Source organism: Vombatus ursinus, unplaced genomic scaffold (assembly GCF_900497805.2).
Source record: "Vombatus ursinus unplaced genomic scaffold, bare-nosed wombat genome assembly UNPS02011613.1, whole genome shotgun sequence".
Lineage (NCBI taxonomy): Eukaryota > Metazoa > Chordata > Mammalia > Diprotodontia > Vombatidae > Vombatus > Vombatus ursinus.
In genome coordinates this window covers 1,775,068-1,791,500 of record NW_020951391.1, presented here as the reverse complement: position 1 = coordinate 1,791,500, position 16,433 = coordinate 1,775,068, and the positions used below count along the sequence as shown (strand labels likewise).

The 16,433-nt window shown below is 49.0% G+C and overlaps 1 protein-coding gene across 1 annotated transcript in view; it reads left to right on the top strand.

Annotated features, from left to right (window-relative positions):
* The first annotated feature begins 3,658 nt into the window (after window positions 1-3,658).
* The window catches only part of CSF1 (colony stimulating factor 1), a 20,652-nt gene continuing 7,877 nt past the window's right edge, over window positions 3,659-16,433 (top strand). The window contains exons 1-6 of the mRNA XM_027856718.1: window positions 3,659-3,942; window positions 8,834-8,956; window positions 11,865-11,927; window positions 12,607-12,783; window positions 13,522-13,669; window positions 15,164-16,197. Coding sequence (XP_027712519.1) covers window positions 3,904-3,942; window positions 8,834-8,956; window positions 11,865-11,927; window positions 12,607-12,783; window positions 13,522-13,669; window positions 15,164-16,197 — 1,584 coding nt within the window. The 5' untranslated portion in view covers window positions 3,659-3,903. The remainder of the gene's footprint in view (window positions 3,943-8,833; window positions 8,957-11,864; window positions 11,928-12,606; window positions 12,784-13,521; window positions 13,670-15,163; window positions 16,198-16,433) is intronic.

Here is a 16,433-nt window from a genome sequence, read left to right as displayed (position 1 = left end):
GAAAAATGTTTCTGCTTCTCTGGGCCCCATTTTCCTTATCAGTATGAGTAGGGTTAGGCTACTATATTTTTATCTTTCTCTAAATCCACAGCACTTAGTGCCTTATAAATTCTTGTTGACTAACTGACCAACCACATGAATTGGAGGAGCCCTTCCTGCTCTACAATTCAGTGACTTTAAGATTTCTTCACTCTCATATGAACACAGACTCCCACCCAACATATACACCCTTTGGCTTCTCTTTGTGTGTGGTCTTATTCCATTAGATTGTAAACTCATTGAGGGCAGGGACCGTTCTTTCAATTTTTTGTATTTGTATTCCCAGTGCTTGGCACATAGTAGGTGCTTAATAAATGTGTATTGACAATTGATGTATATGTATACATTGGTGAGTGTAACACAACAAACAAACAAACAGACACACATGAAAACCCCAGGACACATGTATACACGACTCATGAAAGCAAATTCTACCACAGGACCCAAACAAAGTTCCAGTTACTCAGCTAAGTGCTACCCAAACCTACTACTGAGTAAGATCACAGGGCCAGTCAGGCAGAAATTGGTGGTGAGACCACAGGACCCAGTCACAGCATCTCACAATGTCTTAAGATCATAGGATCATATCTCACAATATCATAGGATCATAGATCTGGAATCTAGTCCAATTGTCTCATTTTACAGAAGAGGAAAATGAGGCCCAGGTTGGTGAAGTCACTTGCCCAAAGTCACAAAGGTAGATAAGCAAAAGTGAAATAGACCCCACCCCTCAAGGAAGTTTATGAAATATTTGTAAAGTGTTTAGCATAGTGCCTGGCATATAGTAGGCACTTAATAAATGCTTGTTCCCCACCCCACTCCCAATCAAGGGAGACAACATTTGTATATATGTATAACCTTGGACCTTCTCCACTTCCAATCACCTTGTATCAGATGGATAGAGAGATAGATAGATAGATAGACAGACAGATAGACAGATAGAGTTAGACAGAATGGTGATTGGAGGTAAGGAGGGTCCAGAGTGACATATGTGTGTGTATGTATACATACAGAGAAGGATACATTTGATCCTCCAGGTAACATAGGTAATAGTTATAGGGCCACCAAAATTTAGTGAGAAGGGTCATGGCAGAGTCAGATCAGTGCATTAAGAAAATCTCTTTAATAGCTGTGTAGAGAAGAGATTGGAGAGGAGAGAGACTTGTGTTGGGGATAATAATTTAGAAGTGATTGCAATAGTGATGGATGAGGACCTGAGCCATAGTGGTGTCTGGGTGAATGGAGGAAAGGGGATAGATGAGAGAAATGTTGTAAAGGTAGAACCAGCAAGATTTTTCAACTGATTGGTATGTTTGGTGAGTGAATGGCTGAGAATGACTGAGTTCAGGAACCTGTATGCCTGGAGGGATGAGAGAAAAGATGAGGGACTCCTTTTAGGATATGTTGAGTTTAAGACGTCACCAGGGCATCCACTTCAAAAGGTTCAATAGGTGATTCTTGATGCAAGATTGGAGCTCAGGGGAGAAATTGGGGCTGTCTATATAGATCTGGGAATCATCTACTTAGAAGTGATAATTAGATCCATGAGGGTTGATGAGATCACTGAGAGAGTGTGCAGAGAGAGGAGAGAAGGAGGCCCAGGACAGAACTTTAGAGCTTATCCACAGTTAGGAGACTGAGGCAGAGTGGTCAGATAGATAGGAGGAGAACCAAGGGAGAGGAATGTTCCAAAAACCCAGAGAGGAGAGAACGTCTGGGTGCAGAGGGTAGTCAGCAATGTCAAACGATGCTGAGGAATCTGAGAAAAGTGATCAAATCTATCAATTGAGTAGTAAGTAGCAAAGGCAGGATTCAAACTCAGGTTCTCTGATTACAGATCCAGGACTCCTTCCACTATCCCATCTATACTGCCTCCCTCTTGTTTACCTCAATGTACCCATTTGGGTTAAATCTTACACCCACACTTAACTAATAAACTTGTAGTACTTACCATTTGTCTCGTGAATTTTGGTCTTTGATTACACCTAATTTTGTACTTTTTTTATTCACTGCCCTGCATATATCTATATCTATATCTATATTATATATATATATTTACATCTTGTCTTGCAAACTAGACTGTCAGTTCTGAAAAACATTGTATCTCAAAATCTTACACTCTTCTACCCTACCAACTGCTGCCCAGCATAGTACCAGCTTCATGGTGGCTGCTTAACACTTATTGTTAAATTGAAGAAATTGAAGTTAAATTGAAGAAAGTTAAATTGAAGAAAGCTGTGGCTGAAAACCCTGACATAATTTATAGGGTTGTATTATTTTTAATTTTATTTTATCTCCATAGAAAATTCTTTCATTATCATTGAAACTGGGATTTTGCTTTTATGTTTCAAAGGGCATGGAAGATCCCTCAGATGGCCTAACATTAATCTAGTAGAAAGAACACCAGATCAGGAAACACAGAGACCCCAGAGGATGAATTCTAGTTCTGTTACCTACTGACTGGGTGGCCTTTGGAAAGTCATTTCAATTCTCTTAGGTTAAGAGCCTTAGTTTCCTCATCTGTGAAGTGAGGGGGTTGAACTAGCTGACCTTTAAGGCTCTTTCCATCCCTAATATTCCCTGTGACTATAGGCAAGGGAAGTGTCATCCATATGATGAGATGGCTGGGTTAGATGAACTCTAAGGGCCTTTCCAGTTATAAATCCTATAGGAAAGTGTCATGGTTTAACACAGGGCCAACATCCCTGGAGGAGATTGAAAGAGGATGGGCCAAAGGCTTCAACAGACAGCAAATTGAAATGATTTGCTTCATCTGTCTCTGCCCTGAGGGACTCCAGTAGGGGGACATTCAAGTGACACGAATTAGTCCAAGAATGTACTATAACGTACTGTCAAGTGGCCAGGCTGCCTCCTGGAAAAGCCAGCCTGTTGGTGAGAATACCAACATCATCCCTGCCAGACACATGCAGCATCTATCCCCTTTCCAAGCTGGGTCGCCAGCCGGGGTGGATGACCTCAGCTACTTCTGGGCAGGAAGGGCTTCTGGGTAGGAAAAAAAAAAGCCCCAGAAGGTGAGACAGGTGCCCCCACCGGGTTGGAGACGAAGGTGAGTGGAGGGAAAGTGGTGCTCATCAGAAATATATCTCACTGGGTGTGGATAGAGGGAGGGAAATTCCCGTTTGAGAATATGATCGGGACAAATCCTTCCTCAGTGCCCTACCTAGACAAGGCTATGCTTTTAGCTGTCAACCATTCAGTCCCAGCAATTTTCAGGTCCAAAGGGAAATTCCCTTAAGATAGATATTGAGCATGAGTGACAATACCGGTTGTGCTAGATAGCCTTTATGTTGACGATTAAGTAAAAGAACTAAGCATGGGAGCTGGGAAGAGGGGAGCGAGGAGCGGGGGATGGGAGGCAGAGTTATTTTTACCAAAACTTGGGATCTCAGAACAGAAGCCTGAGAGGAAGAGCGAGACAAGAAGACAAAAAGTTAAGGACTGAAGGGGGAGGGGGGGAGGGTAAAGGGGAGAGGGAAGGGGAGTAGGCGTGTGTGGCTGTGTGCGCCTATGCCTCGCTGTCTGACTAACTGGCCCCTTTCCAAGGTGATTTCCCATAAACCACATGCTCTGAGAGGCCGCTTTAAAAGGCCGAGCCCGCCTGGGCCAGTGGCGCTCAGCTCGGCTCCAGAAAGTGAAAGTCGGACTCAGGTCTCCGCCAGCCCCCAGCCCCACAGAGCCGAGCCGAGCCGAGCGTCACCACTGGATTATCCCTCTCCTCTGTTTTCCGAGAGGCCGCGTGGAGCAGGCCCCCTGAGCCCCGCCGCCGGCCACTTAGAAGGGCGCCCTGCACGGCTCAGCAAGGCTCCGCTCGCTCCAACTCCGGCCCCGGGGACAGCAGCCCTGATGACCCCACGGGGCGCAAGCGGGAGCTGCCCACTCACGGTAAGCGCCGGCTCCGCGCGCCTCTTCCGAGAGCCCCCCGGCCGCGGAGCTCCCAGCTAGCCAAAGGCTCGCTCGCTCTCTTGCGTGCCTACATCTTTCTCCTCCCGCCCCTTCTTTCTTCATTTGCTCTTTCCTGATTTTCCCCGATTCTGAGCAGCCACTGGCAGGAAACATGGGCGCTGCGTTCCTTTAGGGGGTCTTTCTACTGTCCCCTCCTCCACCCCAGACCCCTCCTGCCATTGCTAGGTTAACGCTGCCTGTTGATCAGTTAGCTGCAGGGGTGGCTTAAAGTTTGTGCAAAGTCCGAGAGGCTCAGGAAACTGCTGCCCAGGGAGGTATGTATCCTAAAGATGCTTGTTCTTCCCATTCTTCTGAGAGGAAGACGGTGGCACCAGGGTAGTGGGTAAGGAGGGCCTTTGGCTAACAGACTTAGGGTTTGGAACCCCTTCGCGTGGTTTGGACTCTGCCCCAGACCACTGCTAAATCAGATGGGGGGTTTCGAAGCTCAGCTCGCGCTTGTGTTTTATCTGGCTTCCTGCCTGGTATCTTATCTTGGGGCTAAAGAAGCCAGACCGTTAGAAGGGGGACAGGGGCAGAAGGCCACAGTGCTTGGAGCTGGAGCAGGCTTTGGTCAGCAGCCAAGTAAGCGCTTCCTAGCTCATAGGATGCCCAGGTCGGTGCCAAGCAACCTGACTTCTGCAGCGAATAGAGGAAAGTTCACGCAGAAAACTCCGGACAGGCAGGCAGGGACATGTCTTCAGGAACTAACTAGTGTAGGGGAAATTGGGTCTCATTGTGGCCCTGAGAGCTTCCCCACCTCCCTTCCCCGCTAACTCTTTGAGGGAATAGAGATCTTTCATGGGACAGCTTAGCGCCCCGCCCCCCCCGCCCCCCCATTAATTAGGTCTGAAAGCGGTTGGAGAAAGTGGAAATAAATGTGGGTCCAGTTAGGCTGCAATCTAAGGCAAAGAGGCAAGAAAAAGAGTAGGATTAGAGTAGGCACCGTTTAAGGATGTGCCAGAGAGAGGTTCTGGTACTCTTCCCTAGATAGCTGAAGCACCCCCCCCCAACACACACACACAGACACACAGAGGCTGGTGTCTGTAGATAGGCAAGCCTAGCTCAGCTCTGCAAGCAGTGCATTGGCAGAACAGCATCCTCTTCTGAGAGGTGGAATGAAAAGCTTCAAGGCTTCTCCTCACAGATATGAGCATAAGGATGCTTAAATGTATATGGGTTCCTGGTGGCTTGTGAGAAAACTCTCAACCTACCCCCTTCCCCCATTACTCTGATGGAGTTCTCTGGAGCACTGAACACAAAGGGGATGCCAATGGAGAACTGGGAGGGAAACGAGCAACAAGGAAGATCTGATAATAAATGGGAGAAAGGGACTGACAGAGAACCAGCATCCTAACTGAGAGAAAGAATAAGGACTGAAAGAGAAAGAGATGGAAAGATAGGGGTGGGATTGAAAGAGGTGAGGGGCAGAAGGGAGGCATGGGATAACACTGGTGAAAGGAGAGGAAGGAACTGGAGGTGGGATATCATGCAGAGAAGCAAAGATGGGAAATAGAATTAGGGGGAGTGGGAATAGGAGGAAAGAACCTGAATGAAGGGTGGAAGGTCAGAGATTTTGAGAAGAGAGGCTGAAAGATGGGCTGCAGGCTTCTTTCCACTTTGGCCTCAGCTGGGCTACAAGTTGCTGTTCTAAAAGGGTGGGTAGGGATACAGCTATCTGAGCTACTAGCCCTGCCTGTAGCAAAGATTCCTTTCTGAGCAAGGGAGGTTGGGAGGGGAGAGGGAAGAAAGCTGGCCAGATGCAGGCTAGAAAGTTAACCCTTGGGTGCCCATTCACATTTTAGTAAAGGATAAATGCTGGAGGGTGGAGAAGCATTGGGGCTCCTTCTGATACATTCACTTTGTTAGTGAAACCACAGCCACACTCAGAGCCAGTCTTGGCAGATAGGAGGTAGTTGGTTGCCTGTAAATATGGGGGATGCTCCTCTATCCAATACACTGCCCCTCCCATTACCACTATTGCATAAATTTCATCAGAAACAGTTCATTCCATTGAGTTAAGCATTGCCCTCTCCCTCTGGTCCTTTTTAAAGTGCAAATACTCCCCGCAAGTTGGAGAATGAGTGCCCGGCCTGCAGTGAGGGACAGAGTATATCACAGACAGGGAGTGTTATGTGACAGATAGAGCTCGGGACTTAGATTCAGGAAGAACTGAGTTCAAAACCCACCTCAGAAACTAGTTGTGAGTCAAGCCACATCTCTGGGCCCCAGCTTCATCACTTGTAAAAATGAGAGGGTTGGACTTAATGACCTTTAAGGTCCCTTCCAGCCCCAAATAATTGATCCTATAATTTTTCCAGGAGATAAGATGTAGGTTTAGAGCTCTGAGGAGCTGAGGTGGTGGTGGTAGTGGTAGTGGTGGTGGGAGATAGTGTCTCTCCTCTAACATCATGGATTTTTCAAGGGTCGCTTCTGACTGCCTTCTCAACCATCAATATCTTGAGTCTTTCTATAGCAGGGCCTTGCCTCGGTATTCTGAAATCTTGAACAGAAATGTGTTCTATAACTTCACTTCTTTCCAGTCCCACTTTAACCTTTACCAAGTTAGTAACACTGAAAGCAACATCCCAGCTTTTGCTGATACTCTGCAAATTAGAATTGTCCTTAGCCTGGGATAGGGTCACATTGGCCATGCCTTTGCTTATTGTTTTACTTACTAAAGTGAGCCCTGAGATTTCAGAATGCCAGATCCAAGATGCTGGCTCCAAAACCTGAAGAAGGGCATTAAGGGAGTTTTACTGGATCAGTCCTTGGATCCTATCTTACTCCTCATCTACAGGATCATAAATTTAAAATTGGAAGGGACCTCAGAGGCCCTGTTTTACAGATGAAGAGATTGAGGCCCAGAGAGGTTAAGGTACTTGTCTAAGGTCACACAGCTAGTTAATGCTAGAAATGGCATCATCTATTACTTACTCCAAACGTCCATGGCATCTCAGTGTACCAAGTGATTGTCCTTCTCCCCAAGGAGCACTGTGTCTTCTAGTCATGCCTGTTCTGGGGTTGTCACCAACATATGATCCTTTGGTCATACCTCTTCTCTATTTGAATCCTACCCATCCTTTAAGGACCAGATCATGTCCCACTTCCTCCATGAAGCCTTTCTGTTACTTCCAGTGCATTCTACTCTCTTTCTTCCCTAAATAGCACACAGTGAACCATATATTTTGATACTTTTGGGGAAATCATCATATGCTAGGTTTCCATAATTCTCTATATGTTTTTCTAATTTTCTCTTGTTGTTTCATGGGTTTAAATTTTGGCTCCTCCATAGAGCTGTGGTGAGGATTAAATGAGATAACTTATGTAAAGAGTGTTGCAGACTTTAAAGACTATATAAATGCTGTCTGCTATTATTATCACCTACATTATAAACTCTAGCCCTTTCTTCCATTCTCTTTTCCTTCTTTGCTTCCTCTTTTCTTTAGCTCTGCCCCCATCTCTCACTGTCTTATCTCCAGCCCCTTCTTTCTTTCTCTCTATCATCTTTATCCCTTTTTTCACCACTCCCTTCCCCCTCTCTCAGCCCCCCTTCTTTCCATCTCTCACTCCTTCCACCCCTATCTTTTCCTCTAAGTCTGGCTTTTGGCTCTGTCCACACCTTCCCTCATGCCCTATGCATTTCTTGTATCCCCTCCAGCATGTGTACTGTGCTGCACACATAGCTGGGGAGGGAGGAGAAGACCTGTCCCTGAGTTCCAGGAAAGTTCTCTGTTCAACCCCAACACTGCCTATTCCTGAGGTGGGGAAAGTGGGACATACTAGTGGCCAGCTTGCTACTTGTCAGGAAGGTACACCAAAGAGCCCAGGGAAAGCCTTTGTGTCTCCCCTCTCAAGATAGTAGGGGAGGTAGGGAGAGAAGATGTTAGAGATCCAGAGAGATGAGAAGCCTGTGAGGAAGAGAAGGATGTCAGAAGTTCTTTGTCTCCTGCCCAACTCCCATGGAGCATCTTTAGAGGATGGAATGGAAGGGCAGGTGAGAACACTCAGGGAACATGCTAGGGAGACATCTGGGAAATGAAAAGAAAGGAAGCTCAATATGATAAATGCCAGCTAAAGAATGGCCCAGGGAGCCTGGCACCTCTGGTTATGATTAATCTGTTGGCTTGGGTCTGATGGCATGCTCATTGCCCTGGGGTCTCTGGCAAAGGGACTGACTCCATGATGAAACTAAGGCTGGACAATGATATTTTCCAGGGGAAGAGCCAGAGGCTAGCCTGGAATGGGCAAAGTTGAGAAAAAGAGAGGAGGGTTGGTATGAGAAAATATTCCAGGCTCTCCAGGTCAGAAGCTAGAGTAGGAACTGGGTCTCAGGGGGCTAGGACGTCTGTCAGTTACTGAGGTCACAAAGTACCTAGCACTGTTCTAAATGGTTTGAGAACAAAATAAAGGATAGACACAGCTCTTGTCTTCAAGGAGCTTATAAAGTAATGAGAAAGATAAGATAGGCAGGTGTTGTCATTGGTAGAACAGAATGGAATTAAGCACCACTTGAGCTAATCTGAGCAATTTAACTGGCTTTGGACTTGCAGTTAAAGAAGGGGGGACACATGTGACATGGATGTGCAGAGTGAGGCTACAAAGGCATGGGGAATTTGGATTTGTGGGAGCCAGATGTTTTGGGGGATGAAGGGATTGATAGGATTAAGACTATTGTCACTCAATTTCTGAGGAAAATAAAAGATTTCAGGAGTGACTAAGGAGTAGGGGTCAGATTGACCAGAGTCATGATTGGGTAGAAAACCTCAGGTCTTAGCTGCCAGGAAGGACTTAGGATCCTTTCTTGAATCTCCCTTGGCCTTCTTTATTTCAGACATGGCTGGGCTCTTGGCTTCTGCTGGCTTGTCTCCTGGTGGTCTGGAGCTTTCCCTCTCATGGGCCAGAAACTTGTAACCGTCTTATTGGGGAAGGTCACCTAAGGATGCTGCAGGAGCTGGTGAGTGTATGTCCAGGCTTTCACCCCCACTCCAACCTCCTTCACCCTTTCCCTTGGGAAACTGGTGTAACTGTAGGATGGGGTGGTTGGGGGAGCAGGTACAAGGGAAGAGTAGCTCTAGGGTAGAGAGAGGCAGGTGGCGATAAGTTATTACCCATCCTCCCCTCCCCCTTGTCTTATGGGAAGGGAGAGGAAGGAATTGCAGCACAGGAGGCATGTTAGTCTTGAGTTTGGGGGACTGGGTGTGAAGGTTGTAGATGGCAGAAGTGGAGGAGATGGGAGAAGAATTGTACATTCAGGTAGAAGTCCTGGAGCCACAATTTGGGTGGAGGGACAAACTGGGCTTTGTCCCAGGACTCAGTGCTGACGGCACCTGTCTGTCCTCTACATAAAAACAACAGAACGTAGTGCCTGGTTATTGAGAATAATTAGTTAAAATAGGAAGTTACCTCCCTTGGGGTGCCCTGCCTCACCCCTTCCCCACCATCCCTGGCATCTGTCTCCCCCCCACCTCTCATTTTCTCAGCCCCTACCCCCAAGCCCATCAGCTAAGAGGACCAAGTTTGAGATCTTCCAGGTTACAAAAAGTTCTAGTTACAACTTTAAAATATCAATTATTTGTGGTCCTTGACTTTCCCCGGCTATGTAGAGGACCAGGAGGAGAAAGGAGCCCTGAGCCTTGCCTCCCTATACCCTTGTGTACAATGTCCTGAGGATTCCCTGACCCTTGCCATTGCCTTAGTTAATGATTGCCCAGGAAAGTAACCCCAACGCTTCAGCAAATATTTCTGGTCCAGGAGGGAACTTCCAGGGCCACCAAGGGGTAATTAATTGCTCCACACTAACTAGTGTATGCAAATGTTGCCCCCAGGATGGACCCAAATGTACACTGACCTGATGCGGCCATTCCTGCCCTAGGAGACATAATTTTTGATCTGTGATGAAAGGGAAGGAGAGGTGTAATATAGATGTCAGGAGGAAAGAAAGCTCTCAGATCATACTTCTAGAGGAATCCGTATGTTCTAATAGAAATGCACCAGATCTAAAGTCAAAGGAACTGAGTTCAAATCTTTCCTGCTTCTTATCTCTGGGACTTTGGGCAAGGCTTTTCACCTTTTGGGGCCTCAGTTTCCTCACCTCTAATGTGAGAGATTTGAATGAGATGATCTCTGAAGTCCCTTCCAAGATGATTGAAGGATCTTCCCTCCACTCCTCAACTCTGCCCTGGAGTTCTAGGGACCAGGCTCCCCTCTATAATCCAAAGTCCTCTCTCACTGGTTCTTGGGATTTAAAGGACCCTCAGAAATCATCTGGTCCAACCAATGGATGAGGAACAAGAATCAGGACCGACAGATGTTGTACAGCCAGGCATGACTTATGCTATCCCCATGACCATAGTAGGACTTCCACAGGGCTCGGGCAGCAATCCAGAGGAAGCGTGAGGCTGCTGTTTATGAAGTTAGACTCCAGGGCATGGAGCGGGGTGGCCATCAGGCTGGGTCTCATTTTTACCTTCCCACAGGTTCTTTGGAGATGACTCCCCACAAACTCCCCCTTCCGCAGGAACCTATGCTTCCCAGATGATGTCCAAAGAGACTTGCTCTCTGGGCCTCCAGAGAAGCTGCCCCTCGCTCTTAGATGTGGGAGATGAAAGGAAAGGGTTTCTCGTCCTACTCTTCTTCCCCAAGAATATGCATAAGCCTGAGGGGAAGGCCTTGCTCCTGGGAGAACAGACCACCCTCTCTCTTCCTTGACTGCATTTTCCCAATGAGTCCTTCCCGTACCTTCAGTGAAGTTTCATTGCTAGGTTGGTGCTAGCTATCTCAAGAGGAAATCCTATAGCACAGAGAAGATGCTAGGGAGAGGCTCTAATGTCTTTCCCCCCTACATTAACCCTTGAGTTCCTATATGCAGATCCCCTGAAGGACTAGAAGGGCCTCTCTCCTCCAGGTTTTAGTCTCTTGGCTTGGCCACTGTCTTCTTTCTCCTCTCTGGGGTCCCCCAAACATTGATGAGGAATCACAGTTGAAAACTGCACCTTCTCCATTCACAGCTCCTTTTCCAAAAAGATGGAGTCCTTCTCTTTCCACCTCCCTTTTCCTCACCCTTAAACACACTAAAATGTATTTATAGGATTTTAGGGTTTAGAGCTGAGAGGAACCTGAGAAATAATCTGGCCCACTCCTCCCCACTAGGTGTGTGTGTGTGTGTGTGTGTGTGTGTGTGTGTGTGTGTGTGTTTACAGTTAAGGAATCTGAGGCTCAGCATGATTTAGCATCTTGCTCAAGGTTACACAGGTAGTAAGGAGGAGAAGAAGGATTTGAACCTAGGGGCTCTGATACAAATCTTCAAATCAACAGACGTTTATTAAGCACATTTTGTTTGCCAGGCATTGTGGGGATGCAAAGACAAAAATGAAATTACCTCTGCCCTCAAGAGGCTTATATTCTATAGGGGGAGACCCCATGTGCACAATATAAACCAACAAATATCTTTAAAATAAGCACTAGTCAATTTTGAGGGGAGGGACCAGCATCTGGTGCCAGGATAAGAGTGGGAGGAGAGAGGTCAGGAAGGGCCTCAAGGAGGAGGTGGTGTTTGAGATCAGCTTCAGAGGAAACTTGGGATTCTAAAAAGGAGTGCAATTCTAGGCAAGAGGTACAGCCCATGCAAAGGCACAGAGGTGAGAGATGGAATGTTATATGTGATCAAAGAATTGGGGCAGGGGGCACCAGCAACTGGGGGGGATCAGAAGATGTCTCCAGTTAGAGATGGCCCTTGGACTGAGTCTCAAAGGGACCCAAAGCTGTTTGTGTTCTCCCCTCCTTCCTTTGGGAGTTCTGCTCTAAACCTCCTTCAGTTACCCTGGGAAAGCTGAGATCTGATCTGCCAGCTCCATCTCTTTCAGATTGACAGCCAGATGGAAACGTCCTGCCATATTACCTTTAAGTTTGCAGACCAGGACCAGCTGGTGAGTGACAACTTGGCTCAGCATGCTGAAAACTGGTGAAGAGCTCTCTCCAATGATGACCCTCTCCCCAGTGTAGCAGAGCACCTACAGGAGGGTGCCCCTCCCCTTCAGCAGGCTTGGCACATCCCCAGGGTCCAGGCTGTATGGCTTACCCTCAGATCCCGGCTGTTTCCTCACCTCCTCCGATTCTAGAAAAGAAACAAATGTAGATTATTCTCTAGGCCATGAAATGGGGGCTATGTTGCCTCCTGGGAACTATTTCACCTGAGCTTAGAGGACTAGAATTAGCCAAGGATTCGAGAGCTGAAGAGTTCTTGAGGCTCTGAGGTCTGAGAGAGACAAGCTCCCCAGATGGCCATGTTGGAATCCACCTAGAGGCTGATTTTTTTTTTTTTTTTGGTCCTTTTTGGTGTAAGGGCCCAATTAGCAAATCTGGCTCCTTGGAAGAAAGAGAGAAACACATACACAAAGAGAGACAGAAGAAGAAGGGAAGGAGGGAGGGAGGAAGGGAAGAAGGAAGGTGGGAGGAAAGAAGGAAGGAAGGGAGGGAGGGAGAGAGAGAGGGAGGGAAGAAGAACAGAAAGGGAAGAGGGAGGGAGAGAGAGAAGAATGGGGGGAAAGGGGCTGGGCTTTGGGCTCTGTTGGTCCCAGAAACAATTTTCAGGTTCATGTTTTTCAGAAAGATTCCATCTGCTACCTGAAGGCGGCATTTCCCCTGATCCAGGACATTTTTGAGGAAATCATTCGCTTCAAGGACAATTCTCCCAATTACAACACCTCCAGGAAGCTGCATGAGCTCTACCTGAGGCTGAGGGATGATGGGTGTGTCACCAGGGAGCATGAGAAGAGAGATGAGGTTGGAGCTGCAGCCTGTTCCATGCCATCACTATCCCTCCCATCCCCTTGATCCTACAAACAAGTGGTGGTAGAACAAGCAAGGGGGAGGGAAGGAAGGGAGGGGAAAAGGCCTGGGGGTGGGGAAGGCAAAATAGAACCCAAGCTTGGGAAGGACCTACAGGGACAAGCCATCTTCATTGGAAAGAGATCCCTCTCTGGGACGCAGGTCCAACTTGGTTCTCAGCTTCATTGAAGACTGAGGAATGTTAGGGATATTCTCTGAACTCTGGCGGGCAGTCTAGTTCTGGGGCCGGGCTCTTTAAAAGTGAGGTGATTAAAGATTTTGGGGCAGATACTACCTGGCTTTCCCTCCCCTGTGTTCCTCCTTTGCACTCACCAATCCCCTGCCAGGGCCATGTTCCCTCCCCTCCCCAATATTGTACACCTGTGTCTGAAGGCTGCTGGGAGAGGAATGAGGAAATTAAAGGGAAAAGACACGATGAGAAGCAAGCAGGTCCCTGGCCTGGGCCCTCGGCTCTCTCCAGGTGAGCCCAGGTCCTGGATGCCTCCATCCATCTCCTCCGATATGTAATCTCCAGCCTAGACGGCCAGTGGGGTCATCTCCTTCATCCGGCTCATGGTCTCACCTCACTCAGAGAAACAGAGGCAGGCAAAAAGGGGCCAAGGGAGAGGGGAGGATCTCTGCACAACACCTTCATCGAGATGTCCCCTTTCTCTTCTCTCTCCCCACCCCCAGGCCTGTGTCAGGACTTTCAATAACACCCCTGTCCAGATATTGGAGAAGGTCCAAAATATCTTTGTAGAAACCAGAAGACTCCTTAATGATGACTGGCGTGTCTTCAACCGTGATTGCACCAGTAGTTTTGACAAATGTGTCATCTCAGGTAAGAGAGGGCTGGGAGATGCCAGAGGAGAGGGAGGGAAGATGAGGAACGGCGACTGGGAGGCAAGAGAAGGGTTTCAGAGGATCAGGGGGGTTAGGGATCCCCGTGGGGGTGGGGGCAGGGCAGAGCAAAACTTGGATGACTTCGCTAGCCCTGGGGCAGTGATTCTGCCTGAGCAGAATGTGTGTGCATAGCTGTTTCCATGAACATGTGTGTGGGGGGAGTGGTTTTTATGTGCTCATGGGCATTAGCAGTCAAATGTGCTTTCCAGTCTGTGCACACACGCATACGTGCTTGCTTGTCTATGCACCTAGAGATCTAAAGGGCCTAGGGAGTTGGAATTTTGAGACCCGAGTGTGAGAGGGTAGGGGGTGCACCTGGGCGCCTGCGTGTGCACAGAAGTTTTGTGTGGGTCGTGACTAGAGGTGCCTGGATTAAGACATGGGGTTCAGGTGAGAGTAGGCTCCAGGAGCCAGGGTCCTTACGCTGGGAACCCTGCTTGAAATTCCCTGAGATGTGGATGATTCTGGAAGGCCTCCACCCCCACCCCTGCCCAGGGAAGCCCTTCCTCAACCTCCCCCAAGGGCAGGTGTCAGCTCTAGGGGCAAGGTCAGGATGAGGGAGGAGTGTCACTTTGAACTCCGGCCCCTACGCCCAGCATCCATGTGCCCTCTCTGTCCTCGTCTCCACGTACCAGTGTCATGCGTGCCAGCTTGCCACGCCTGTCTTTGTTCCTTGTCTCAGCCAGTGCGTCTCTGGTCTCTGTCAGAGATGGGCACTGACCCTTACTACTCCGCCAGATTCTAGGGCCCCTTCCTAGGAGTGGCCAAGGCCTCATGCTTCCTGGTGATGGCTAAGCACATGTCACGTTGCTCCAGCGGGCCTGGGCCTCAGGCTTTCTCACTTGGGCTCTGGCCTGTTCCTTCATACTGACTGGCCAGCCAACCTCTCCCTCTCTCTCTCTTCCCTCTCATGTTGCCCTCTGGGTTTCACGAGCCCATCTCTCTGCTCTCTGGTCTGCATGTAGTGCTCTGGGCTCTGGGTGTGAGTGCCTGGCTTGGAGACCGTTTCTCAGCCTCCCTCACCTGCCTTAAATCTGTGATTCAGCACCTAGATTCTCAGAGTGGCTGTGGTCCTGTGCTGGCTATTCCCATAACAATCTCCCCTAACAACCATAACAACCCATAATAACCTTAACCAAGTCTAGCCTTCTTACTATCTTATCTGTCTCCTCCAAAGCCTGCTTCCCTTGCTCTCTGGTCACTGGACTTAACTGTTTCCATCTCTGTTGCTGGATGGGGCATGTCCAGTTGGCATCCTCTTCCCTTTTCCCTTCTCAGTAACCTAGATGCTGAGTAGGGGGGTGGTGAAGGGACCCCCAGCTTCACTCTCCCTTTCTTGGCACCCTTTTGGGAAAGCTATGCTATAGGCTGGTGACTCTATCTCCCCTCCCCTCCCTCTCTCTCTCCCCCTTTCTCCCTGTGGTTCTTTCAGATGTGGTGACCAAGCCTGATTGCAACTGCCTGTCCCCCAGAGCCACCCCTAGCAGTAAGCTGGCCTCTGTCCCCATCCATAGCTCCCTCTCTCCCTCCACAGCCCCAGTGGCCAACTTGGCCTGGGGAGACTCTGAGGGGACAGAGGGCAAACCCCTCCTGCCCAGTGACCTGCCACCTCAAACAACAGCCCAGGGCAGTGCCAGGCGCCGAGTCCCCCGGAGCACCTGTGGAAGCGTGGAGTCAATGGAGGCTGCGGGCACGCTCTCTGCTTCCCAGTCCCTGGTGGGATCTGAGATGGAGCCTGGGAGCAGCAAGTCTCCCCCTGACTTGTCCGATTCCCCTAGGATAAAGGGCCTTCTCAACTCTGAAATCGACACTGACTCAGCTCTAGGGGATGCCTCAGGTGATGTCAGCCCTGGGTCTCAAGAAACAGAGGCTCCCCTTTTCCTGTTGGGAGGGGGACCTATCCAGACAGGGACTGCAGATCCAGATGAGCTCCTCGCCACTCCCTCGACGCCTGTTCTTGCACAGGGACTGCTGGCCCAAGTGAGGAATGACCACCTGCAGGATGAGGGCAGTAACCCACTGGCTGGCCAGGCCAGAGACTATTCATCAGAGGAGATGCATGGAGGTATCCCGGGCCTGGGCTCACCCACTACCCAGCTGCTGCACTCTGAGGAAACCCGGGGCATCTCCAGCCTCCCTGCTCAGCCTGGTTTCCCCAGAAGTCAGTCCTGGGGCATTCCCCGACCCCAAGAGGAGCTGGTGGGCAAGAGAAGCACTAGGGTCCGGAGGAGCCCTGCCAAGCTGGAAGGAGGAAGAGGAGGCCAAGGTTTGGAGAGAGGCGAGGGCCCAGGCGGGGCCCACAAGGGCTTTAACTCGCTTCCTTTGACTGACACAGGCCCCAAGAGGCAGAATGTGGGAAGCCCTGAACTTCAGCCCCAGGGTTCTTTCTTCTATGTACTGGTATCCAGCATCCTCCTGGTCCTCCTAGCAGTGGGCGGCCTCTTGTTCTACAAGCAGAGGCAGCAGGTAAGAGAGAGGAGGGCAGTTTGGAAGGAGGGAGAGGGAATGGGGTATGTGTTCGAATTGGGGACAACGTTGAACTTGAGAATGATTAGTTTGGAATCAAAACCTGGATTGGGATTAAATTAGGACCAATATCAGGGTGAGGATTTAGGTTGTGGCTAAGATCAGAGTTTGGGTGTGTCTTAGGGGTTGTGCCAGGGTTCTTTAGACACTGGGAGAAATAGGATTGGACAGAGTAA